The sequence below is a fragment of the Balaenoptera physalus genome, assembly GCF_965194825.1.
Source record: "Balaenoptera physalus genome assembly, chromosome: 7".
NCBI lineage: Eukaryota > Metazoa > Chordata > Mammalia > Artiodactyla > Balaenopteridae > Balaenoptera > Balaenoptera physalus.
The window spans coordinates 22,620,989-22,648,051 of NC_138886.1; the positions used below are offsets into that span (position 1 = coordinate 22,620,989).

The window sequence follows — 27,063 nt, forward strand, 5'->3', positions numbered from 1 at the left end:
TGCTTGTTTTGCTTTTTAGTTATCATTGTTTATATATTTATATATTATATAATATATTTATATATTCATCTGTCCACTCCACATATAATAGAGCAAGAAGATGTGAACTGTCAATACGTGAGAAGGAAAAAGGAAAAATACAAAAGTAGGGGTGGCACAAAACGGTGCCAGAAATAAGTTCAGTACAAAAGAGTGCGCCATAGGGCCCTGTAGTTTTCCCAGGGTAGGCTCGGCTCTCTGGCACCCCTCATGAAAGAGGAAATACACTCTATGGATGTGTGCCTTTCTCCTGGGCTGTTACTTAAAATCACAGTGTGATAAACAGCAGGTATTTTTCCCGCTAAAACTGGGACTGAGGAGAACATCACTGTTGTCTTAGGGCAGCTATGGAATTTTGTGTGGAATGTTAGACCAAAATGTGGCTTGACAGCTTTACTTCTTATCTATTAATAAAAATAGTCACTCTAACAGAAAGGTAGAGGAAGAAAATAGGAAGGTGCCACGGTTCTAAACAGCTAAAACCTAAAGTGATTAAAACTACAGTATGAAGGATAATACACAGAGACAGGATAAAACTCAGAATGTAATGTTCAAAAATCAGAACGTAAGTTGCTGCCAAACCTTGATTGTTTCTTAGGAAACAGTTCTTCTGAGGTTATGTGACTTGCTCAGCATAATCCAGCTAATAGAAAATAGTGCCAGAGGATTTGGCAAAGACTTGGGTTAAATATCCAACTCTGCCATTACTTAACTGCTCAAGACTTGGATCTTGTGATCCTGGTTCATAACTTTTACTATTATGAAGAGTATCCTTTGGCAATAGTTTGAAAGTATTCCAGTGTTATCTTGCATGCTGCTGAAACCAGAAAGTATATTTACAGACAAAAGCTCCCTGCAGGCAGGGGCAGGCTCAATTTTATTCATTATGCCCTTAGTTCACTGTAGATGCTCCATAAATATCTTTTGAATAAAAGAAAGAATATTGTAAGATGGTATGAAAACAACCTAAAAGTGAAAAATTTTCTTAAAATGAATTTATTTTCTTAAATTCTTAAACTGGAAAAATGTCCCCTTCTGGACTAAATTGCAATGTGGAAATTATCACATAGGTCTAGCATCCTCTCTCTAAGGATGTCGAGAGGCATTGAGAAATGTACTCTTCCTCATACATGTGGAAGTCTGATTTACAAAGCTCCCGCCCTCCCCCAACCCAAGTACTTTACTTTTTCTTGTGACCGACTCACGTCTATAACTCTGGGGCATCTTCCCTTTCTTTAATCCTGAAAGTGGTAACAAGTTCCCTAAAGAAATGTAAACATGGAACACATTCACTTATGTCTCATCTGGGACTGGGACTTGCTCGCTGCTCTAGGGCTGGTTCTGCCATTAGTGAAGAGTAAGCTTTCAGTCATCTCTCTTCTCCAACCCGCACGGTTTTTCATCTGCTAATGGGCAGGGTTGAACTGGGTGTCTCTGAGACACTTGATACTATTATTCTTTTTGCCCTTTGTCTATAAACTGTCAGCTCTTAATTGTGAGTCACTCAATTCCTTTGTTATTTAATGACAGGGTGGCTCTTCCCTCTGCCCGCTCTCCCTATCTTCACAACTTGAAATCACCTGCCCAAAACATCTAGCTGTCATACCAAGTTGGATTCAGACTTATGAAAATACATCAACTGATTTGGATGAATGGTACAGAAGTCCTCCCATGAGATGTTAGATGCTCCCTCCCGGGTTCCTCTTTTCATTAAGCTGGTAGTTGGCATTTGGTATAGGGGATTTTTCACTTCCCGTGGCCAAAGGTACTTCACTCGCATATGCTAGTCCTCCGAGGCTGACGGTGGGTTTTCCTATCCTTTTCCAGGTACACAGCTGCTCCTAGCATGACCGTGATCTGATCAGCAACCACGAGAACCTGACTCCCGTGTGGGGTGCCTTAGTGCTGGGGCCTGGTCACCGCCCACAACTCCAGAGCTGCCATGGCTGCCGCCTCTACGTCCACCCCTGTCATTTCACAGCCCCAGGTATGTGATTCAAACCTGCATAGGTCTGGGCTAATCATAGTTTTGTTGAGTATTTCAATTGAGTTTCAGAAAGTGTGTTTCACTTTGGAGATCATGTGTCTCCTTTGAAGTATCATTTGGTGGGGATTTTTTTGAAGAGTATTTTTGTGAGGGAGGTGCTTATGGTTTTCAGTGCCTAGGGGTGTCTGGCCGTTACCGTAGGCATCAAACTCCAAATCAAGACAGTCAGTAGTAAATCCTGCTGTTGGCTTTTTTAGGGTTTATTTCGGAACAGATCTAATCTTTTTTTTTTTTTTGGCTGTGTTGGGTCTTCATTTCATTGCTGTGCGCGGGCGTTCTCTAGTTGCGGCGAGCGGGGGCTAGTCTTCCTTGCAGTGCGCGGGCTTCTCATTGCGGTGGCTTCTCTTGTTGTGGAGCACGTGCTCTAGACGTGTGGGCTTCAGTAGTTGCAGCATGCAGGCTCAGTAGTTGCGGCACGTGGGCTCAGTAGTTGTGGCTCGTGGGCTCTAGAGTTGTGGTGCACGGGACTTAGTTGCTCCATGGCATGTGGGATCTTCCCAGACCAGGGATGGAACCCATGTCCCCTGCATTGGCAGGTGGATTCTTAACCACTGTGCCACCAGGGAAGTCCAGAACAGATCTAATCTTACAACAAGTTTTCTGAATGTCGTCTTGATGTCCTCCTCTTATAATGATGATTATTTTGTCCTGACCTGTTCTAGTAACTTTGAGAAGAAAATGCAATCCCAGAAGCTTCTGAACCACAGTAATACGAGTTACTTTTTCTGCCCAGTGAAGAACAGTCACATGGCAGGAACATTGTTCTCACTGTTTTACAACGTGATCTATTTACGTACTAACCGGACTCTTCCGGCTTCAGCAGGCAGCGCGCTATAGCGGGGAAGCGGACTCTGCAGTCGTTAGGCCTGTGCTCACATCTCAGTTGCTGGATAAGGTGCCTTAGTCAGGCTAACCTCCCACAGCTTCCATTTCTTCTCATGTAATCATCTTTCACAGCATGGTTGTGGGGATTAAAGGAGAGAAGCTAGGCAAAGCACGTAGTGCTCATCAAGTGTGGTTTCCCACTTGCTCTTCCTTTAATCTTCTTCTCTTCCTTTTGGGCTGTGACCTCTGATCGCATTCACGAGAATCACTTTTAGGCCAAGGTTGAAGAAAAAAAATACACCTTTGAGAAAAAAACCACATTGATTGAAATTTGAATCATTATGATACAAAATATTGTTCCATACTTTTTTTTCTTTGTATCATTTTGCAGGCTACTAAATCTTGTATATATTTCTTTTTTTTTTTTTAATGGAATACAAGTTTTATATGATATGGGAGCCTTCTTAAGGAAATGGAGATCTGAAGAAACAGACCTATGTATTTTTATACTGGGTGGGGTTTTTTAAAAAAATTTTTTTGTTTTTTTATTGAAGTACAGTTGATTTACAGTGTTATGTTAGTTTCAGGTGTACAGCAAAGTGATTCAGTTATACATATATAGAGAGAGAGCGTGTGTGTGTGTGTGTGTGTGTGTGTGTGTGTGTGTGTGTGTGTGTGTGTAAAGAAGGGGACGGAGGGAAAGGAAGAAGGAGAGGGAGAAAGGAGAAAGGGGCATTTCTACTTGATTTACTATAAATGCTTTTCTTCTTGTCTGGAAGACCTTGGAATTTTACCATGTGGCTGGTCATCGCTGTTCCTTAACATTATAAAGTTTGTGGCATCATTTTCCAGGATGTTTAGTGTTATCACCATCATGCGTATTTCTGTTTCTGGTAAATGGATCATTGCCTTTTCAACACCTCATTTACTTTGGGTGTTTGGTTTCCATTCCCCTCAGTAGTGTTCTTGGTGCCCGAGAGAGAGACATGGTAAATGGGTAAAAAGATTTACTGCCTGTTACCTGAGGTCACCATTTCAAAGTCCACTGCAGCTGTTCCCTTGCAATGACTATTCTTAGCCTTTTGTGGAGTGAGTTAGGCCCTAGGACAGGTTTTCTGGACAGGGCATTCCAGCATCCCAGTCTCACTGCTCTCTTTTGTCAGCATTTCCAACAGCATCATCTTATCTACACATCTTCCCTCTTACACAAGCTACTATCAGCCGGTGAGTAATGTAAATATTTTTAAATGACTCATTTAATGAAAATGTTTAGCACCGCCCTAGGTAGAAAGAGGTCATATTTAGTATAACCACTTGGGGGAATATATACTCTTGTAAAGTCTCTGTGGGGAAGTAAATTGGTCCAGTCACTCTGGAAGGTAATTTGACAGTATCTGTTAAAATTATAGACCTTTGCATATGCTCTGTTCCCATCTTGGTACCTATGTTAGAAACACGTGAGTCCAAGAAGATGTGCAGGAAGATATTCATTGATGCATTCATTGAAGGCCAAGAAGTACAAAACTTTCTAATATTCAATAGTAGAAGGACTTAATATAGTCGGTCATGTTGATATGATTTTAATACTGCAGTTAAATGATGGATATCTGTCTATCTCAGCACAGCTCTGTCTCCTCAAGATATCTAGTGGAGTGAAAAGAAAGCAAGATGCAGAATGAAACTTACAGGAAGATATCATTAAAACTATGAAACAAGACCATATGTTTTTAGGGATAAACATATGGTATATTATGTAAATGCGTATAGTGAAAAATCTGTAACACACATTGTCAACGGGAAAGAGATTGTCCCCAAGAGGGCAAAAATTGGATCTTGGGAGATGAAAAATCCCTCCAGAGCTTAACCTTGCCTGATGAAATCCTATTCCTTAGTACTTAATTTCTCCTTAGGGAGAATTTGAACTTAATTAAAATTTCCTCCTTGAGCGTCACCAATAGAAAAAAAAAAGTTAAGAAACACTGGTCCAGAAGGATACACAAGGCTCTTCAGTCACATTGCCTAGGTTCAAATCCTGGCTCCAGTATTTCGTAACTGAGCCTGTTGGAGGAGAGGAGAAAAGGTATTCACTCTCTCAGTGCCTTGGTTTCCTCATCTGCAAAATGAGCATCATCATGAAAAAGTCAACTTCATAGGGTGGTTTTAGGGTTGAAATGAGATCATGTGTGTAGAACTTAGAACAGTATCTGACACATTGCTCAATACATCTCAGTATTTTTCCGCAAGCACTGTGGCAGGCTTGGGGGTGCAAGAGTTAAATAAGATAAAGAAGGCTTTTGCCCTGTCAGAGTTTATAAATGTAGTGGGAAACACACAGATAAGGAAACAAAAAATTAGAATGCTGTGTCACAAATGCTATGATACAGGAAGTATTGGGTGCTCTGCGGGTAAAGTGGGACAGCAGAAAAGACGTGTAGAATCAGGGAAGGCTTCTCGAAGGAAGACTGCCAGGTTGGGAGCTTGTGAATGAGGATGAGTTATTCTGGTAAGGGAGAGGAAACGGCCCGTGTGAATGTCAGGTGTCCCAGGGTGAGAGCTCACAGCATTGGGATGTGAGTTCAGGGGTGGCTGCAGTAGACTGGGGTATGAGTTTGTGAGCAGTGATGTCTAGAGCCAGCTCTGCCAGCTCACAAGATCTGATTGTTCAACTTTCAAAGGAATTTCGTGAGCCAGTTGACTTCATGCTTGTAGCCTGAAATCAGCCAGGGTGGAGTATTTACACCACAGAAATTGGCAAACACAGGCCCTCATTCCTGAGCACCCACTGTTAAATACTTATCGGCATACTTATGGTTGTAGAAAAGGTAGATGTGTTAGATTACAAAGTTGGAGAAGGTTTTGCAGGGTCTCGGAAGCCAAATGAAGGTATTTAACATTAACCTCAAACAAGCCTGCATAGCTCGTGTGCCTTAGACCTGGGTTCAGACCTTGACTATTAACAACTGCGTTGAACTAATTAATTAATGAATCTCAACCAGGGAAATGAGTCCCATGATTCTCACCATGTGTTGGGAACAGTAGTAGCTTCTGATAGTTGGGGGAACTCAAGCCCTCTTGGAAGGAGTCGGCTGTAAGCTGGGGTGTTAGGTCACAGAGAGAGGCAGCTTACCCTTCCGGAGAGATGCAGATCATTGGGTCACTTGGTTCCCAGGATCCTCTCGCCCATGATGAGCATCTTGATTATATGTCAACTCTTCACATGTAATTTGTGCAGTCAGATTTTAATCCGAGGCTGATTTGCCCTTGCCCCCAAGCCTGTATTCATGTAGTCTCTCCTATTATCAAGTTTTCCCCAGGTTCAGAGAAGGTAAAAGTAATTTAAATACAGCATCTCCTTAGGCAAGGCGTAATAAGCTGTTCACTCAATCAGCTTCACCCGGTATTGTCTGGCACATCAACTTGCATTCTTTTAGAGTGAATTCAGGGACCTGTGCAAAGATAAACCCACATTCAAGTGTGAAAGGCCTGACAATCCTTTCCTAAGACAAAAACAACAATTTCAAAAAAAAAAAGCGTTTGGTTTTGTTTGGTACTCTATTCATTTGGTAACAAAGAGCATTTTTCTAATCAAGGCTGCCTATTACTAGATATAAACTAATTAATATGAACAAAATAGCTGGTGATTGTTTCCAACAATAATAGGGAAGAAAGGTTCATTGTCACTCTTGCTGGAATTGCTGTTTAGTCAGTGAAAGATACGCCTGGTGCTTTGAAGTGGGCCAAGTTCGTATTCCCTGCTTGACTCCTGCCTAGACTGTAAGATGGATTTTTGTTTGCTCACGCTGGGAGAGACAGCACCTTGTTCCGAAGCTAGATGAATACTGCGGCGAGACTGGGCTTCGCCGCAGCAGGAAGGCTGTGTTTGGAGCTGCTTTATAGCCCCGCTAGTCCGGATAAAGAGCACCCAGAGGAGGCCCCGGAGATGTTTGCAGACAGGAACCTGCTCGTGCTTCGGTTAAACTAATGTGCTCTTACCCTGCGGGGGTGGGAGGGCATGGAGGTAGAATAGGTAACCAACGACCATTTTCTGTTTCTACAACAATGCTGTTTAGCAGGACTCGAACGGCGGTTCATCCAGTTACTGTGGGTGGAGTATGGATTAAAAGTTTTATTTTGTTTTTGAATGGAGGGGTCAATAGTTCAATCCATGAACGGGTGGTTTGGGCTCCCTCAAACCGACTGGTATTAGAGATCAGAAGAGGTGTTCAAGAACTTCAAAGGCGTTCGGATCTCACACCTGTGATTCCAGTAAGGAAGGAATCTTTGCCATCAGTATTTTACACGGTATTTCATTCTGTCTCATTTGCTAAGTGGCTGTCTTGGTTTCAAGCCAAGGAAACGAAGATACTTTGATCCCTTCAAGTGATGTCCCGTAGCTTTCATTAAAGATGTGAATTTGGGGCTTCCCTGGTGGCGCAGTGGTTAAGAATCCGCCTGCCAATGCAGAGGACACGGGTTCGAGCCCTGGTCTGGGAAGATCCCACATGCCGCGGAGCAACTAGGCCCGTGAGCCACAACTACTGAGCCTGCGTGTGTAGAGCCTGTGCTCCGCAACAAGAGAGGCCGCGATAGCGAGAGGCCCGCGCACCACGATGAAGAGTGGCCCCCGCTCGCCGCAACTAGAGAAAGCCCTCACACAGAAACGAAGACCCAACACAGCCATAAATAAAATAAATAAATAAATAAATAAATAAATAAATTTATTAAAAAAAAAAAAAGATGTGAATTTGGGTAGATGCTCAATGTCTTCAACTTCATCAACAGATTTGTTCCCCTAGTTCTTACCCAGTTCTCTGATATAACTAACAAGTAGGTCTCTACTTGGTGTCTGCTGGAAGACAGGTGTTTTTGAACATCATTACTAATAGGTATTTAGAGGTTTTATTTCTGATATTAGAGAGTGGATACATTTAGATTGAAGCAGTTGAATTCCATGTTCAGTGGGTTGTGTTTTTTGAGATTGAAAGACTTCTGTTTTGTTTTTTTTTTAGAACTTTGTATTATGCAGTTTTCAAACATTCACAGAAATCAAAAGAATAATATAATGAATCCCAACATAGCCATCACTGAGATTCAACAGTTATTAACATTTGGCCAAACTTGCTTCACCTTCTCCCATTTTGGGGGGATGAAATATTTTAAAGCAAATCCTTGGCATCCTGTTATTTTATCTCCGTCCTCATACATCAATATGCATCTCTAAGAAAGAATTCACTTATATAACCACAGTCCCGTTCTTACACATAGCAAAATTAAAAACAACATTTTAATATCATTTTCTACTCGCCCATATTCAGAATTTCCCAATTGCTTTTCTCAAAAGTGTTTTTGCAGTTGGTATGTGAAGTGTTATCTTCTAAAAACACTGATTAGATCAGTTTACTCTTCTGCCTGAAACTATTCAATGACTTTTTAAGGTTTAAAAATGGAATTGTTGCATGTGTTAAATTATCAGTCCCTAAAGTAAGGGATCATGGCTATCTTGGTAGTAACTTTCTTTTGGACTAAAGTGTGAGCAATTACTTGTAGTATGAAGTATGTTTCCAGTGCCACATAATGAAGACATAGTGTGGTCTGGCTTCACCTACCCAGAGAAAAGAGAATGCGTGGGCTTAGATCCAGGTGAATTTTGGTTCAAATATAGGTTTAAATCCCTTTCAATATAGATCTCTCTTCAGCTAATTCTTTTTTCTTAATGTCTAGAATTCAAATAATATACACTGTGCTCACAGATTTAAATAGCAAAATATCTGCTAGGTGCTTTGTACAGTATTAGCCTCTTAATAGATCCCTGACATATGTTAGTTCCTTCCTTTTTCCCCATAATTATTCCCCATAGTTTTTTGCAGGGCGTGAGTGGTTATCTCTACATATGGCCTGTGTGTATGACGCGCTTATGTGTGGTATGCCAGAAGATCCATCAGAGGAAAGCCAAGTTGGATAAACACTCTAAGGAAAACTCCAGTGTATTGCCAGGAATAAATGCGTGTGGAGATAAACACTGAGATTTCTGACTTACTCCATCTTGAACCATGTTTCTATTAGAAGTTAAATTTGTTCTCGTATTGCAATTTGAATTCATCTCTGCCCCGTTTTGTGTTTATAAACACAGATAAAGTTTGAGAGGATATCTTATTTCAGAATCCAAGGGCACATTTGGAGTTTTCCATTCATAAGACAAAATTTTACTGGGATACCTAGGGTAAACCACAAATGAGACCTTTCATGTTTGTTTCTTTTTCTTTCTAATTGGTTTAGTCTTTAATGACTAATGGAGCCAATTCTTTATCCTTCAAAGTGATGTGGCTTCCTCCCTCTTACTGCCCATGATGGTGCTCTTGGCCTATTTTCCTTTTTACACTCCTAGCTTCTCCAGTTATTTTTCTTTGAACTTTAGTTGCAGCTATTCCATGAATAAATGCTAAGGTGGGAAAATGCCCTGCTGTTTTTACCAGCTGAGGAGATGGTAATCAGAGGGTCCAGGGGATCTTTGTCTTTTGAGAACTGTACCTTGCTGTAGTAAGACTGTCATTTAAAAATTCCACCTTCATTTGCTGCGTGACGATACTACCATTTGGTAATCACATAGCATCCCTTAAAGAACTGCCTGTAAGTTAGACTTATTCCATTTTGTAAGTGATCATCCTGGGCAGGCTCAGGCTGGGAGAGGAGCGATAGTGGGTTGTTATCTGCTCCTTAGCGTCTGATAAAATGTTTCTGAAAGGGCCATGAGAGGGATGAATTCCTGAAAGGCAAGGTTAGGTATTAAGCAACTTTCAAAGATTCAGACAACCTTTGGGAGCAAGAGCGCCTGTCCTGTAGGAAGAGGGATAGGGTATGGTTGTTGGTGAACAAGATAGCTGCCCGATTTAAAAGTATTTGCACAGAGATGAATTTCCACCAGCCAGCATAGGGAGGTTTGAAGCCTTAGTTCAAGCCTGGGAGAAAAAGTCATTCATCTGGATTCAGGTTTGGGCCCCAACTCCAAGGGCTTTGCATATTCTAGAACTCTGTTTAGCATTACCTTAACTGTGGTTGATCAAGTTACTGAAATCACCTGGCAAAAACCTGGCAAAAACAAAGGGCCCAGGCAGAAGCCCAGCCCTATGGCCTGTGCTCTGGGCTTACCTCTGACATGCTGGTTTGTATATGGATGCCCAGTGGGAACTCAGGACTCAGAGGTTATGGTCAGGCATAGATGTGACAAGTCCAGATGGAGACACTCAGCTGCTGGTCAGCTCACTGTCTCATTCAAGACCAGCTTGGAAAAGCAGAGCAACACAGCCTGCAGCTGGGAATTCAACTCTGTATCAGCGGAGAAAGAAAAGGTAGAAAGAACAAGGTGGCGAATGACAGGGAATCTGCGAGATTGTAGTCCTGTTATGCCAAGATGTGTAACTCAAATGATGTATCTGGAATACACATTAATACACATGGAATACAATAAAAAATTGCATTAAGTATTTAAAATATTAAAAACTGCCTCTTTTCAGTTGCACATCTTATTGCTTTCCTCTAAGCTAGTCACGGAAAAAGCATCGAGAAGCTGTTTGTCAGAATAAGAGAATACAGTAAGTATGGGCAGTAGAGTACAACAAGAACTTAAAGAATAGATATACAAATCTGTTTTTTTAAAAATTGAGAAGCGGGGCGCGGTAACGGACGCTTGGACCCCGCGGCGGCAGCGGCGAGTTTAGTGAGGCCTGGCAGGGCTTAGAGGCCCGGCCGGCACGTGGCCGCAGCCGCGGAGCCTGAGGCCGGGGCGTCGTGCGCAGGCGCTACCCAGCTGGGCCGTGAGCCGCCGGCGGCCTCGGCAGCAAGGCCTTCCCGATGCCGGTTGGGGCTCTGCGGCGCAGAGCGGAGGATGCGCCCGGGCCGCGGGCGGGGTAGAAGGCCGGCGGCCAGCTCCCCCCGAGCGCGGTGGATGCGGCAGCGGCGGCAATGGATGCCCCAGAGGAAGAGAGCTTCCCGCTGCCCGTCTCTTCGCCTCTGATGTAGAATTTGATGCTGTGGTTGGATATTAAGAGGACATTATCATGGATGGTGAGTTCCAGCTATTACAGAGGAATTGCATGGGCAAGTACTACCAGGAGTTTGAAGACACAGAAGAGAGTAAGCTCACCTACACACCTACTTTTAACGAATATATTTCTTTGGTAGAAAAGTATATAGAAGAACAGTTGTTGGAGCGGATTCCTGGATTTAACATGGGGGCTTTCACTACAACTTTACAGCACCATAAAGATGAAGTGGCCGGTGACATCTTCGACGTGCTTCTCACGTTTACGGATTTTCCAGCTTTTAAAGAAATGTTTCCGGACTACCGAGCAGAAAGAGAAGGCTGGGGACTGGACTTAAGCAGCGGTTTAGTGGTGATTTCATTGTGCAAATCATCTTCTATGCCACCTTCCCAGAACAATCTGCGGCACTAGGTCCCACCTGCAGGTAATGGGATCTTTCTAGACATCACCAGGCCAATAGACTGGGAGAGGCTTTGGCTAATGATGTCAGAAGAATACATCTTGGAAAGACTGACTCTGTTCTGCAACTCTTCACTAATGTTAAGTACTGATGGATCAGAAGAAAATTACCTGACTTCCTGGACGCGTTCTTGTCTTCGGTAACCCTAGTACTCCTCCCGGAGTAGACACCTCTCGCCGGAGCTTCTGAGTCTGGCTCCTGCATGAAGCCCAAGACCAGCATTCCACCTGGGGGGCACTTCCTCAGCATACATGTTGGTGTGCCCATGTTGGAAGAACCCTATCACCAACTCTCTTGGGCCAGCAGGCATTGCATGTCCCACCAGGCTTTTTGTGCACTCACAGCTTTTTATATGGGTCAGAGTTTCAGTCCTGCAGCCTCAGTGGGGTTTTTGACTGGGAGTATTTATCTAGGGGTTAACTCAAGCTAGCTGCCCATCTTAAGATTTCTGAAAATCCTACTGTCACAGCTAGTCTTGGCCGTAGGAATCAACTTAGATTTCCTTTACCTAAAAGGTACATGTGAAAATCAATTCCTAGTCTTACATGTACAGTCCTTGTATCACTGTCTTCTACTGGTCCTGATGTAGTCCCATTGTTTCTATAACTCTCGTTTACGTGTTTTTTAAAAAATATTTTTATAGATGAATACTCAGGCTAACCTAGTGGATATAATCTTGGAACTTCCATGATTCCCCACTTCAAGATCAAAGTATTATATGCTGTGTGCTTTTTAGCTGTTAGTGCTATGAAAGCAAACATGCTTGCTACGTTGGTGTTCCTATTTTACTGGGCACCAATGAATGTATGCTGGAAGTAGTCTGAAAGGTTTCCTTTCTTAGAGCATGTTAGTGTTTGTGCAGGTTTGCTTAAAACCCTTTCTGTGTAAAACAGCTCCTTAGGTTTTCTGTTGGGGTAGGGGCTCTGCACTTACTTCTTACTGTCAAAATAATCCTACCAAGATAGTGTTTCCACTGGTCTAGCTCAGTAGGAGGTAGCAAACAGCTTTACTGGTCATCTGTCTGCTTGGATTTAGTACACTGGTTTAGTACAGTGTTTGATAGAACATTACTGACAAAACATGGATGTCACATCTCTAGAAAGAAAAACTGTAGTAGTTCAATTCCCAATGTGTACCTTAGTTGTTATTTTGTTTGTTTTTATTTTTATTTTTAAAGTAAAAATAAGAATCCCTGCTGACTTTTCACTTGGCTGTTCTAATTTTAAAGGATGAGCTATATAGGCTGTGTGTTTTTCTGTACCGATGTGGCACTTATTAAATACTTTTTACCATGAGTAAAAATAAAATAAATAATAAAAAATTGAACACCTAAAACTAATACAATGATCTATGTCGGTTATATCTCAATTTAAAAAACTGTTAAATGAGAAAACTACCCAAAAATCCTGTATACAAATGCCTTAAAAGTATCAAGTATTTAAGAATAACTCTAATAATAAAATTGGTATAAGAACTCTGAGATTATTTATAAAACCTTATTAATAGACATTAAAGAAGACTTAAACAGAGAGATACCATGTCAATGGATTGTAAGATTCATTGATTTCATGTCAGTTCTCTTTAAATGCATCTGTAGGTCCAATGCAGTCACAATAAAAATTCCAAAAAATTGTCTTGAAACCTCACGAGCTGATTCTAACATTCATATCAAAATACAAAAGGTCAAAACTAGCCAAAATCATCTTGAAGAAGATGACCTAGGTGGGAAAAAGTGATCTTCCAGATATCAGAATTTATTATAACATTATAATAAATAAGTCAGTGTGGTATTTGTATAGGGATAGATAAACCATTGGAAGAAATAGAGCCTAGACACCAATCCACACGTATTATTGTAAAAAAAAAATGGATTTGAAACAAGATAATAAAGAAAGATATTCTGTTCTTAGCCGATGGAAATAAAAAGGGCCAAGAGAAAATAATTTTCTTCATCGGATGAATTATTTAATTATCTTGTTTTGATCTGTGAGTTCAAGAAAGCTGCATTTTAGAGGTGGTGTTTGGTTTATGAAGGTTTAAACCCTCTGGGTTACTTAAAAGTTTCAGGAGAAATGGATGTTACAGAAACTGAATAATAACTCAGTCCTTAAAAGGTGGTGTTTTTCTCTCTGTGTTACAGATGAGGAGACTAACTCCTAAGAGGAGAGTGTTAAGTAATTTATTGAAGTCATATTAGTAAACAAAACAACTGGAATCTGAACCCAGATCTCACCAATTCTGGGGTCTAAGCTCTAAGCTAATAATAAGCTTAATAATAAGCTAATAAGCTCTAATCTGTAATGTTATCTCCCAGACCCTTTGCTGTCTCCCAGGAAATAGGAATGTTAAGTGAAGCATGATCACGTATTTCAGTTTTTATCCGTTAATCATTCTTTGGGCCTGGTGGAGCCTAGCTATAGCGCTCACTACTTTCCTTCCCCTCTGCTTCCTTCACCTCCCTGCTTTATTGACAACAGAACCCATTTGCTTTGACTCCGACTGAATAAGCTGTTTGTTATTTTAAAAATATGTCGGGATATAGGTATATGTATAGCTGATTCACTTTGTTATACAGCAGAAACTAACACACCATTGTAAAGCAATTATACTCCAATAAAGATGTTAAAAAAAATATGTCAAGCATACAGAAAAGTGTAGAGAGTGTTATAATACAATAGGATGTCTATTACCCAGCTTTTAAAATGTTAACATTTTGATGTAATGGCTTCAGAATCTTTTGGGTGAAGATGGTCAAAAGGTACAGACCTCCAGTTGTAAAATAAAAAAGTCCTGGGGATGGAATGTACAGCATGGTGACTATAGTTAATAATACTTATATTGCATTATTGAAAGTTGCTGAGAGTAGATCTTAAAAGTTCTTATCACGAGAAAAATTTGGTAACCATGTATGGTGATGCTTGTTAACGAGGCTTATTATGGTGATCATCTCACAATATATACAAATATCGAATCATTATGTTGTACACCTGAAACTAATGCTATATGTCAATTATACCTCAATAAGAAAATATCTTAGGCTTTAATAAATAAAACAAAGAACCATTATAGATAAAGTTGAGCCCCTTGTACTCCTTCCCAATTATGTTAACCTCCGTCTTGACTCAGACCATAAATATTGTTATTTATCATCTCCCCGCATGTGTTTGTGGATATATACATATGTGAAGAAAATGTTTAAACAATATATAGTGTATTTTTGTAAGATTTTTACATTTCTAAGAATGGTGCACTGCATGTATACTTTGCACATTGCTTTAGTCATTAGCATACGTAAAGCTCTACTTTGTTCATTTTGACTGCTTTATAGCATACCCTTCTGGTTATTTTGCAGTTTATCCATTCTCCAGTTGACATATATTTACGTTGCTTCTAATATTTTGATATTATAAAAGAGTGACAATGAAAATGCTTGTATATGTCTCCTTATGCACATGTGTGAGTTTTTCTGGGGTTAGAGTCTCTCAGTCATGTGTATGAACATGTCCAATTTAAGTGGTTTTTGCCAAACTGTTTTGCAAAGCAGTTGTACTGAAATTTTATTCCCACCATAACTGTATGACAGTCTTCGCCAACTCTTGATATTTTCAGACTTGTTAAATTTTGCCCACCTGATGGAATGATTAATTGGGTCTGACGGCAGTTTGTATTTAACTTTCTCTGATTCCCCGGAAGGGTAATTATCTGTTCATGTGACGACTGGCCATTTAGTTTTCCTCTTCTATGAATTGCCTGTCCCCATCTTTGCCTATTTTGCTATTGGACTGTTTGGTTTTTCTATTTTGATTTGTAAACTAAGCCTTTTTTATGTGCATTGCCAAACTTTTTACTATTCTTCAGCTTTTCTTTTCACTGATTAGGAAGTCTTTTGCTGCACAGAAGTCTTGAATTTTGAATTTTGTCAATGTTTTGGTCTTGTTTAGAAAAATCCTCCTATTCACAAATTATAAATATATTCTTTATTTGCTTTTTACATATGTCTTTATATCACCTGAAATTGATTTCTGGGTATGGTATGATATGACATAGACAGTCAATTTGTTTTATTTTTATTTTTTCATACAGATGAACAGTTACACTGTTTTCCCCATTGGTGGGTAAAGCCATGTCTCTTGTATCGAGTTACCATGGAAATGTGTGTTTCTGGTTCTTTATTCTATTCCATTGGCTGTTCATGTTTTTCTGTGCCAATATCATGTCTTACTATTATCACTTTAAAATAACATATGCTTTTCCATAGGGCATCTAGTTCTTTGTTTTCCAAGTTATCTTGGATACTCTGGTTCTTCTGTACTTCTGTAGCAGTGTTCAGGGAGCCTGTCAAGCTTCGTGAAAAACCCTTTTGGGATTTTCATTTTATTGCATTGAATTTGTATATTAATTTTGGGAAAATTGACATCTTAACACCTTTTTCTGCCCATGAAATATTATCTCTTCAGTTATTTAGGTTTTGCTGTAAGCTTTTGAATATTTAGACTTATTCCTAGATACATTAGACCTTTTGTTATTGTAAATGGGTTGTCCTTGAAATAATAATTAAAAAAATTTTTTCTGGTGTTTCTGTAGGAACACAGTTGATTCATGTGGCTTGATAGTTAATCCAGCAAATTTACTAAACTCTGTTAGTACAGTTTGTTTATATATTATCTTGCATTTTATATGTAACTGATTAATCATTTGTGAAAAACAATAAGTTTTTCTTTTCCAATTCTTTCCTTTTTTTTTTTTCTTATTGTTTTGGCTATAATCACCAATACATGCTAAAAGCAACTGGTGATTGAATCACCTTTGTTTTGTTTCTGCCTTAAAAGGGAATATTTCCATCAAATATGACAATTGCCATACATAAACCTTTTACCAAGTTAAGGAAGTTTCCTTCTAACCCTAGATTGCCAAATTATCATGAAAGGATATTTAAATTTACCAAACGCGTATTTCCATTTCTAGTGAGATGATCATTGGCCTTTCTTCTTTCCTTGAATTTGTTTGTGTGGTGAATTCTATTACCAGATTTTTAAATGTTAAATCATCTTTGCATTCTGGAATAAGCTCTATTTAGTCACACCTCTTTCTCTTTCCCTATATAGATCTAGATCTAGATATACAGATATAGAAACTATATTTAGGAACTCTTCATTTATGTTCTTAAATAATACTGGCCAGTAATTTATTTCACTCTTAATCTCCTTTTTGTCCTTGTACCGTGGGTGTGCTGGCTTCATACAAATATAACCAAATAAACTGAGAATGGAAAATCAAAACAGTAATATGAGGTAATTTTAGGTAGGTTTCAAAACAAATGGAAGTAAAATGCTGAACCACAGAAACATGGGAGCCAGAGGTGTTGGAGTGAAAGCTCATCAAGGGAAGAGGATTACCTTTAGACTTCAAGTCAAGTATGCATGTTAAAATATTAAAAATAAGCATTAAAGAATAGAAATGGAAATGTAACTGGAACCAGTTGAAGTGGAGAAGGGAGAATGCAAAACCTCAATCGGTTCAGTCTTGTCTTTAGTCTGATATTCTTGGGTCCTATCCTACTGTGTACTGTTCTGCCGATTCTCATACATGGTATCCTTCCTGTGTGTTTTTAGTCTTTGGGATGACGAATTCATCAGCAGTGGGGCTGATTCGAGAGAATCCTGTGTGGCTGTATTAGGTCTGGCCCTCTGGAGAGGTTTGATGCTTGCTAGTGCCAGCACGTGGATGGGAGGGGGGCGGAGATGTCACAGGCTAAGGACTGTGGTTTGTGTTAATTTCTCCTCCTGTGGGTTCTCAGATTTGGCAAAGGTCTAACTTCATTCTCAGACTTGGCAGAAGGTCTAATAACTTCAAATCCCATCTTGATTGGGAAGGGAGGGGCCTTGATTTCTGAAGGGAGTCTTTTAATTTATTTATTTCCCAACCTGGAGCCTAAGCTAAGACAAACTTCCTTGTTTTCCCCAGTGCACCTGGGTAGATTATTTTTTCTGTTCCACTCTTTTACTGATAGGGAGATCTTCAAGACTCCTGGCTTAACTATTGGGTCTCAGTTCTAAGTCACTTCCTCAGTCAAGGCCAAGGGCTCATTTTCTTTTTCTCAGTAATATTTAATGCCCTGTCTCCATGATCTTGACAGTCTGCTGCCAGGGCAGCCTATCACCTCAGTTTGCTGTTCCCTTTTAGCTCAGCAGTGCATCTAAAACACTATATTTTTCTCCAGCATGTCTTAGTGTTTTTAGGCTTGTTTGTTTGTTTGTTTGTTTTCCATTTCTTCCTCTTGGGCCCAGACTCAAAATTCTCTCTGGAAATTCAACTGATATGATGTCACTCACTCAGCCTGTTACAAGGGGCCATAACAGATATGAAGTATCTTTATTGATTTACACTTTGTTTTCCATAGTTTTCTTTTTTACATGTGTGTACATCATATTCACGTACATTGTTATGTATAAGAAGTAGCATTTTATGTACTTTTTCAGATAAAGTTTGAAAAATCTAGTAGTTGCACATTCTTCAGCTACTTTGAGGATAACTTTCTAACTTTAGAACATTTTTAGTTTGCATCAGCATTGTTTTGTGTCCTATTTTCTGATTATAGTGGTAGATCATTCCTTTTTTCCTTTTTATTGTTTTTAATTTGAGACTCTAAAAAGTGTGAGAACTATTTTTCTTGTTAATAGAGACTTAATTGCATTTAATTAAATTCTGTGCCCTCTCTTTTCAATCTTTTTTTGGTGGGGGGAAGAGGGAGGAAATGTGTGGAAGGTCTGATTATTTTAGATTTAAGAACTAGAATTGAAGAGCCCTTAGAGGTATCTTATTTTACAAATGAGAAATTGACACTTAGAGCAGTTATGAGACTTACCAAAGACCAAATTAGCTGGTGAGTATCAGAATCAGGAAGAAGTCCTCACCCACTCCATTGTTGTACTTTAACAGAAGTGGGAAACCAAATTGGCTTGATTTAGATCTTATTACTGGTCCTTTATTCAGTATAAATTAAAATCTCCCTTTAGGATGTCAGTAGAGTACATATTTACATTCTTATCTAAATGCTTACTAAATCATAAAGGTTTAGTTACCACTTCGTGAGCTTGTGCTAAGTGCTCCCTTCTCCACTTGGCTAATGAAGATGTAGTTGTCTTTCAGGAGATTAAAAGCCACACTGGGGGCTTCCCTGGTGGCGCAGTGGTTGGGAATCTGCCTGCCAATGCAGGGGACACGGGTTCGAGCCCTGGTCTGGGAAGATCCCACATGCCGCGGAGCAACTAGGCCCGTGAGCCACAACTACTGAGCCTGTGCGTCTGGAGCCTGTGCTCCGCAGCAAGAGAGGCCGCGATAGTGAGAGGCCCGCGCATCGCGATGAAGAGTGGCCCCCACTTGCCTCAACTAGAGAAAGCCCTCGCACAGAAACGAAGACCCAATACAGCCAATAAATAAATTTAAAAAAAAAAAGACTATATTATTAAAAAAAAAAAAAAAACCACACTGGATGGACCGTGAGTGACCCCACACCAGGCGCCCAGGTGTTTCATGTTGGTACCCCTGGAAGGCATAGTATAGTGCAGTGCCATGCCCATACCTGGCATTCCAGAAATGTTTGTGACTGTGCCAATGAAGAAATGAAGTACATAGCGAAGATGAACACCCTCTTTGTCTCTTCAGAGTTCAGGCTTGGCAGAGTTGTTATGACTTCTTTTGAGATGACACGATAGGGTGAGGTAAATTTTTGAGATTTGGAGCATCTGTTCTGTAGAGCAGCCAACGAGGCCTCCTCCCTCCACCCCATCATCCTGAAATGTAATTGGTGGATGTGCAAAGGGCATGAATGTGGACTTCTCTTTTTAGCTTTGAGGACAATGTATTTTTGGAATCATTCTATTTTGTTTATGTCTTTGTTTCTTGAGCAGGGCGGAATTCTGTAACTTATTACAGAGAAATTTCTAATTATAGTTATTGGCATTTTGGAATAATGAACTTTAAAAAAGTATTTGAGTTTTGTCTGATTATATTCTTGTTTCCCCCTAAATTTCTTGCAACAGATACTTCTTTTCTAAAGAAGAAAAGAAAACCATTTATAGTCTTACCTATATAAATTTGACAGAATTGTCATTCTATACATTGTTTTTTTACTCTGTTTTCTCCAGTAATATGAAAAGTAATCATCTTACTTTTAGTATATTAACTACTCAATTTGGTGGCTTTTGAATCGATTATATTTAAACTTATTTTTGAAAATTATTGTTACAATTTAAATAGTATGTTTTGATTCATACCTGAGTAATAAGAGAAAATGAACAGATATTTCCATACTTCTCTTCCCCCATTTTTAAGTTCTTATTGATACAGTTATTCCAGATTATTATTAATTTATTGTCTTTATAATAAGTATACCCTCAAGAGTTATTTTTGATATTTGCTTTGTTTTATAACCATTTGGAGAGCAATTACTTAGACTCAATTTTGTTTTGTGTATTTTTGATGCTTGCTGCCAGTCTTTTTATTCTATTGTGGTTTTTATTTTTACTTTTTTCATGGCTTACTTGCATTTGTATTTTCTTTAGGAAGAGAAATGTAGATGATGATCTTTCTGAGCTCCCACATCTCTGGGACTGTTCTTTATTATCCCCTGTGAGAACATCAGTATAGTTGGCTGTGGAATTTATGGATCTTAAACATTTTCTCCATATAATGGAGATTTTTTCCAAATTGAAGTATAATTGAAATAATGGAGATTTTGATTGGTTGTGTTCTATCTTTTGGAATTCTACAGCAGAAGCTTAGCAATACCATATTTTCTCTCTCTCAATATTTGATTTGTTTGCTTTTTGTTTGTTTATTTTTTTATATTTTTAGAGTTTCGAATGTTAACCTTGAGATTCCAAAATCTAACCTAGCTGTATCTGAATTTTAGTTGATTTTAATCAACTCTTTTGTAATTTATGTAAACTTAAACCAGTAATCTGAGGTCTTTCTCTTTAAGCAATAACTTTTCTTATGCTTCAAGCTGTGTTACTTAAGCTTTGTCCTAGTCTTACTTGGAAAGCTAGTTATGTTTGGAATTTTTTTCCTATACGTGCCTTTTTTCCTTTTATTCTTATCTCTGACCGTCTTCTCTGAGCACTGAGTAAACTTCCTAAGTTTGTTTTCTATTTGCCATTTCAGTTTTCTGGAATTTTTATACTTCATTTCATTGCCTGAATTATTGTTTTTAATTGAGAAATGGTTTTTCATCTCTTTGGTGGGCACAGTGATGAAGTTCTAATGATGTCCATTGCATACTTAATCCTGGAACCACTGAATAGGCTAATTTACATGGCAAAAGGGGCTTTTCAGGTGTGATGAAGTTCAGGATTTTGTGATGGGGAGATTATCATAGGTTATCTGGGAAGGTAATCACAAGGGTCCCTAAATGTGGGAGATGGAGGAAGAAGAGTCAGTGTTAGAATGATGTCAGTGTGAGAAAGACTTGGCTGGCCATTGCTGGCTTTGAAGCTGGAATGGGGCCAGGAGACAAAGAATGTGAGCCGTCTCTGCAAGTGGAAAAAGGCAGAAAAATTCTCTTCTAGAGCCTCTGGAAAGGAACACAGTCCTGCCAACACCTTGATTTAGCCCAGTGAGCCCCACTTTGGACTTTTGACCTCCAAGACTATAAGATAATAAATTTGTCTTTTTAAGCTACTAAATTTGTGGCAATCTGTTACAGTAGCAATGGGAAGCTAATATAGTCTCTACGTAGTTTTTTCTGAAAAAAAATTTTTTTTTTGTCTTCATAATGGCTTGCTCTATTTTCAGTGCTTGTACCCTAACAAAGCATTTTGAGAATACAAATCAGAAATATCCTAGTATTTAATCTTTTCCATTCCCCCCCCCTTTTTTCTTTTTTAATAAATCTGCTTCAAAGGGAGGTATTTTCTGTTATTCTGTAGGATGGCCATCTCCTCCTCTGAGGTTGCTTTCTCCCCATTGTGTTTGCTGATTTGTTCTGTTTGCCGTATCATTATAACCATGACTACCTTAACGTCTTATAGTCCAAGCACAGTTGCATTGCATTCTCTCAGAGCTCCATGTGGGTTTCTGCCTAAATCCATCAGGTCCTGAAAAAGTAAAGAAGCACTTTCACACTACCCTTCTGACTACCATTGAAGATGCTGCCAGGGTGTCCTTCACTTATTCTCCAGATCTGCTGCTTTTTGCAGATAATAGGAGAAAAGTTTTAATTCTTTCAATTCAGTCCTCTTGTACTAAATCTAGCTGAAATTCCTGATTTTTTTCTCAGGTATATTCTAGACCCTTACTATTTTTAATTCCTGGTATATTTTCTACTGCTTTGATATTTAACTGGCAATTTGATTAAATATAGAGTTCTTACCCACAATATTCTTAGTATAGAATTTTAAATCTGAAATAGACCTTATGTATAATTTAGTCCAATTTCCTCATTTAACAGATGGTAAAACTGAGGTTCAAAAAATCATGTAAGTTATGTCATTAAATATGATATGGTTTTTATGGTATCACTACTCAATTTTTGAGAGATAAGAGATGGAATAGAACCAGGTCACATGCCATTTGCTGAGTAAACATTGGATACCTTCAGAGAAAATTTGTCAGTTTTATTCATCTTAGCATATTGTGGCTTAAAAAGCCAATTTATACTTTATTTTGTCATTCTTTTTTTTTATTATTATTATTTATTTATTTATTTAATTTTATGACTGTGTTGGGTCTTCATTTCTGTGCGAGGGCTCTCTCCAGTTGTGGCAGGCGGGGTCCACTCTTCATCATGGTGCGCGGGCCTCTCACTATCGCGGCCTCTCTTGTTGTGGAGCACAGGCTCCAGACGTGCAGGCTCAGTAACTGTGGCTCATGGGCCCAGCTGCTCCACGGCATGTGGGATCTTCCCAGACCAGGGCTCGAACCCGTGTCCCCTGCATTGGCAGGCAGATTCTCAACCACTGTGCCACCAGGGAAGCCCCCTATTTTGTCATTCTTAATTATATGGTTTTTCTATGTGGGAAAAGCAAAGAAGCTTTTCATATCACTGCTTGACTTTGTTGGCAGTTGGCGTTCAGAAGTTGGAATGCTGTGAAATACTACATGCTTCTTGTTTGATTGAGAAATTTCTTTGTCCCGAGAAAGTAAATGGTTACAGGGGCTAAAGGAAAGAACAGAATTTTGCATTTATATGATATTTACGATTTTTTTAATATCCTTTGCAGAAAGAAAACTTGTGAAGTGTAAACATTTTTTGAATTATCTTTAATTTATTAAAGCAATCAATGTATGTTTAGCATCTAATCTAATAGTTGGATGCTATACAACGGTGAACAAGAAAGCTAGAATCTCTGCCGTCATAATGCTTACAGCCTAGTATGGGGAGGTGTCAATAGATAATGAAGTAATTATTATACAGTGTGGTAAGTGTTATAGGAGTAATGCAGGGAACTGTGGTAGGAGGCACCTTGCCCAGACATGGGCAGATCTGGGGAGAATGACTAGAAATAATAACATTTCAACTGGTACATGAAGAATGAGTATAAGGTGAAAATGGGGGGAAGATTGTTCTAGGCCAGTGGTATTCAAAGTGTGGTCCTTAGCCCAGGAGTATCAGCATCACGTGGGGCCCCACCTCAGATCTACTAAATCAGATAGATGTGGTCATCAAGCTGTGTTTTACAAACCCTCTGGGTGCTGATGCAGAAAACCTCTGTTCTCAGCGATGCTGAGAACCAGAGGTGAGAGAGAGCACAGTACATTAAATAGAGCTGAAGCAGAGAGTTTAAAGTCATTAATAGCTTGAGTTGAGGCTGAAGAGGCCTGATAAGGAGGCCCGATAAGGTGGTTGAAGAGTATGGATTTTTAGCTTAAGTGCACTTGTTAGCCATTGAAGCGTTTTTAGTAGAGGAACAGTTTGGGCAACTTTGTCTTTTAGAAAGATCACTAGAGAAGAGATTGGTGCTACGTAGAAAGAACACCTAGGAAGCCAGTGTAGTAGTAATGCTGGTGGCCGTGAGGATAGAATAGGAAACAGGTTGAACAGATACTTAGGAAGGAGAAGGTACAGGGTATGGTTATTGATTAAATGATGAAGATGAGGGTAAAAGGAATTCCCACGTTTAGCATTCAGGCCACTAGAAAGATAGTGATTCTGTAGCCTCTGAAATAGTGACTGTGGGAGGAACAAGTTGGGGAAGGTTATAAGTTTGAGCTTGGTTTTGAACACAGAGACAGAAGTAATTATGAGGTTGTCAGAGATAACAGTGGGCAATTTGGTATTTGCTTAGAGTTCAGGAAAGAAATAGGGGTCAAATATGTAGATATGGGAGTATTTGAGATGTATATTTGAAATCTTGGAGGACATATTAGAAAACTCAATGAAAGTGTGTTGAATGAGAATATAGGGTAGAAACAGTAATGTTGCACAGAGGATGGGGAGCTTCAGAAGTGACTGAGAAGGACCAACCAGGGAGAGAGAGAGATCAAGAGCCAGGATAGTATGATGTCATGATAGCTAAAGAAAGAGAATTTTCTAAAAAAGAGGCTCCCGGTCATGTATCTGATGCTTTGAGGGGTTAGTAAGGTGAGGACTGAAAAATTTCCATTGGAACAGCCACCAGATTGGTGTGATTTTGGGAAGTTATGTGAAATTCAAGAATTGACTAGAGTGGATTTGATGGAGGGGAAGGGGGAGAAGCTGTACCATAGGTAATTGAGAAATTCGTGTGTGTCCAGTGAGACACTGGAGAGCAATTGGCTATGAAGGGGAAAAGTCATCAGAGCTGGAAGCCAAACTTGAAGTTACATGGGGATTTCTTTCTTTCTTTCTCCCTCCCTCTCTCCCTCTCTCCCTCCCTCCCTCCCTTCTTTCCTTCCTTCCTGTCTTTGGTAGAGACTAAACTTACTTGAATATGGATAGGAAAGATTCAAGGGAGAGGAGGAGTGAGGAGGGAACTGAAGAAAGGAAGCAATTTATAGAACAAGGTTCTGGAAATAGTAGGAATGGGATGGGATTCAGAACACTTGGATGGCAAAGGGTACACCTTTTCCATTGTAACAGAAGGGGAAGAAAAAATAGGTTCTTGAATAGGTAATTTTAAAGGTAAAAGAGTTCCAATCTGATGATTTCTAAGTTTCCTCTTTTGGCAACTGCTGCTGGAGAGAGGGAAGGTGAGACTCAAGAGAGAATAATAAGTTTAGTTACTGTGAAGAAGATACAGAATAATAATTAGGGAGAAAATCAGATTTCTTGTGGCATTAAATTCTCAGTTGAGGCTAGACATCATGAATTTATAGCAGAATCAATCTGCCAGATATGTTGATTTTTCTCTAACATTTCTCAGAAGCCTTGGTGTAGATGTGGAAGTGGGAACCAATTACATTCATCCAAGACTGTTGTTATTCTAAGAAATTGTTACAGAAGTGCAGTGGAGCAAGTAGATTAAAAGATAAAGGTCTCTACTTCCTTATCTGAAACTATAAAATTTAAGAAGGTCTGAAAACTGATGACTTTTTCTTAGTGGCAGAAGTTGCTCTGAATGAATACATATGAGGCTACTTATAACCTTTATTTATCAAACTTAGTGTATATATTCATATGTTTTACTTTAGAGATTAACGTGTATCATTATGGAGTGCTGTCTCAAATTTTGATGGGGCTGTTACATCAAACATAGATTATGTCCTCTATAACTGTTCTTAAAACCGGCAAATTTTTGAATTCTGAAGGACACCTGACCTCAAAGTCTTCAAGAAGAGACTGTGTTCTTGCATTAGCAAAAAAAAAAAAAAAAAAAAAAAGAGGTTGAAACGATATACTATGGAACCTAAGCCAGATAGGGAAAAGGGGGAAGATAGGGAAGTAATCCATTGGGAAAAAGTAGCATGCTTAAGGAAATAGATGGCTTCAAAGAACTGATGTAGGGGGATCAATTGAGAAATTTGGAAGAATGGGGAGGGAGTACTTAGAATGTATAAATTTGGAAGAATGGGAAGAGTAATTAGAATAGAAAGAGTATTAGAATGTATCAATCGATTATTTCCAAAGGGAGACAGTTCTGAGTGGTTACAGAGTCCAGGGTGTGACCTTGGAAGTGGGCAGCTGAGTTGTAATGGAATAGAAAGTCATGAAAGATGAGGTCAAGAAACTGAGAGGCTAGAAAATTAGATGAGATACCAAGAGTAATGGCAAGATTTGGAGTGGAATGGAACATGACAAGTTCTCAGATCGCCATTGAATGGGGCTCTGTGGAAGGTACATTAGATACCAAGATGTGTAAGACAGGGTCTTCACTCTTCCCCTGGACTATCATCTTTTTAAGAAACAAGGTGGTAAAATTATACAACGTGGTAAGAGTGATTATTATAGAAGCATGATCTAAAAGCTATTTAGTCTAAATGAGGAAAGAGACCCTAGATGTCTGGACAGGTCAGGAGACTAACCATTCAAGAAGAGTTTCACACACTGTTTTGGAACTTTCTGTGTTTGGTAAACATTAAGGCACAACTCACAGATACTCGGTAGAATATTCGATCAAAAATAGTGGTTAAAACTGTCATATTTGCTAGGTAATTTACTAAATGCAGTGTAGGATATGAAGAAAAAGCTTGGATGTGAGCTATCTTCAAGAATTATTCTCTAATTTTAGGAGTCACAGACAAACTTAAGGCTTTAGGAAAGGTGATTTATTCTATTTGATGTGTAATTTTTTAGTTTCTCCGTGTCACTTTTTACTTTCTAATTTTGTTTTAATAGTTTTATCGACGCCTATATCATTCTACTAGAAACTTCCTCAATCCTTTTGAATTCAAGTGAGAGTATAAGTAGTTAAAAAGCAAATATATTCTGATTGATGATGTTAAAAATAAGAAAACACGTAATGAAACATTATCGCTCAACATTTAGAAGGTGTACTTTTAGAGCAGTGTCAAAGTATGAACTGCTCCCTGAAGGTTACATTAGTTACATATTTCTTATGTCCTCCAAGAAGAAAAAGTTCTCAAACGTCACAGATTGTTTGATGAATGCTATTCTGGGGTAAGGAGTTGTGGGGGAAGACAGTGCTGACCACAGGAATGTTGAACAGCAAATGCTGGCTTTGGGCAAAGTAGCTTTGATGCGTAGTGACCTCTTTGAAATGTTGGGACTGATGGTCCTTGTGGGGACTTGCGTTATAAAATGTCTGACACAGATTGAACATACTATGTGAGAACAGAAATGCAGAATAATAGGGCAATAATACCCTATCTATAAACCAACTGTGTTTACAGATTCCCTAAATAACAGGCCAAAGTAGATTTCACTATGGTAAATATTCCAGTTGCAATGCTCTGCAAAATTCTCATCTGTCTCATGTATTTTAGGCATGATTTCTGGGTCGTGTGGCTTTTCTAGTAGACTTCAATGATGTGCAGCCACCAAGAACAGACCTTGTCATTTATTTAACTCCAACTGTCTTTAATCTCAAGAACAGTAAAACAGTAAGAAACCTTAGGGTTTCAACATAATCATAGAACATTACACAGGATCAGATTTTCAAATTCTTTGCTTTTGCTATTTTTTGGCCACATTTACCGTAGAAGACTTGCGTTATCTACACATCTTTAAATTTGGGTCCGTGGTTTTTCTCTTTTTTCATCTTTCTTCCTTTCTC

The 27,063-nt window shown here is 39.1% G+C and overlaps 1 protein-coding gene and 1 pseudogene across 9 annotated transcripts in view; both read left to right on the forward strand.

Annotated features, from left to right (window-relative positions):
• Positions 1–27,063, forward strand: part of LPAR1 (lysophosphatidic acid receptor 1) — a 164,453-nt gene that overhangs the window by 78,202 nt on the left and 59,188 nt on the right. For 5 of the 8 annotated variants that reach the window (XM_082469224.1, XM_082469226.1, XM_082469225.1 and 2 more), the window contains exon 2: positions 1,867–2,026. The exons of the other annotated variants lie outside the window; for them this stretch is intronic. In XM_082469224.1, coding sequence (XP_082325350.1) covers positions 1,982–2,026 — 45 coding nt within the window. In that variant the 5' untranslated portion in view covers positions 1,867–1,981. The remainder of the gene's footprint in view (positions 1–1,866; positions 2,027–27,063) is intronic. 8 annotated transcript variants of the gene reach the window in all.
• Positions 10,865–27,060, forward strand: LOC309664189 (ADP-ribosylation factor-like protein 2-binding protein pseudogene; annotated as a pseudogene). Its single transcript has one exon. The product of its transcript is annotated as an ADP-ribosylation factor-like protein 2-binding protein pseudogene (transcript).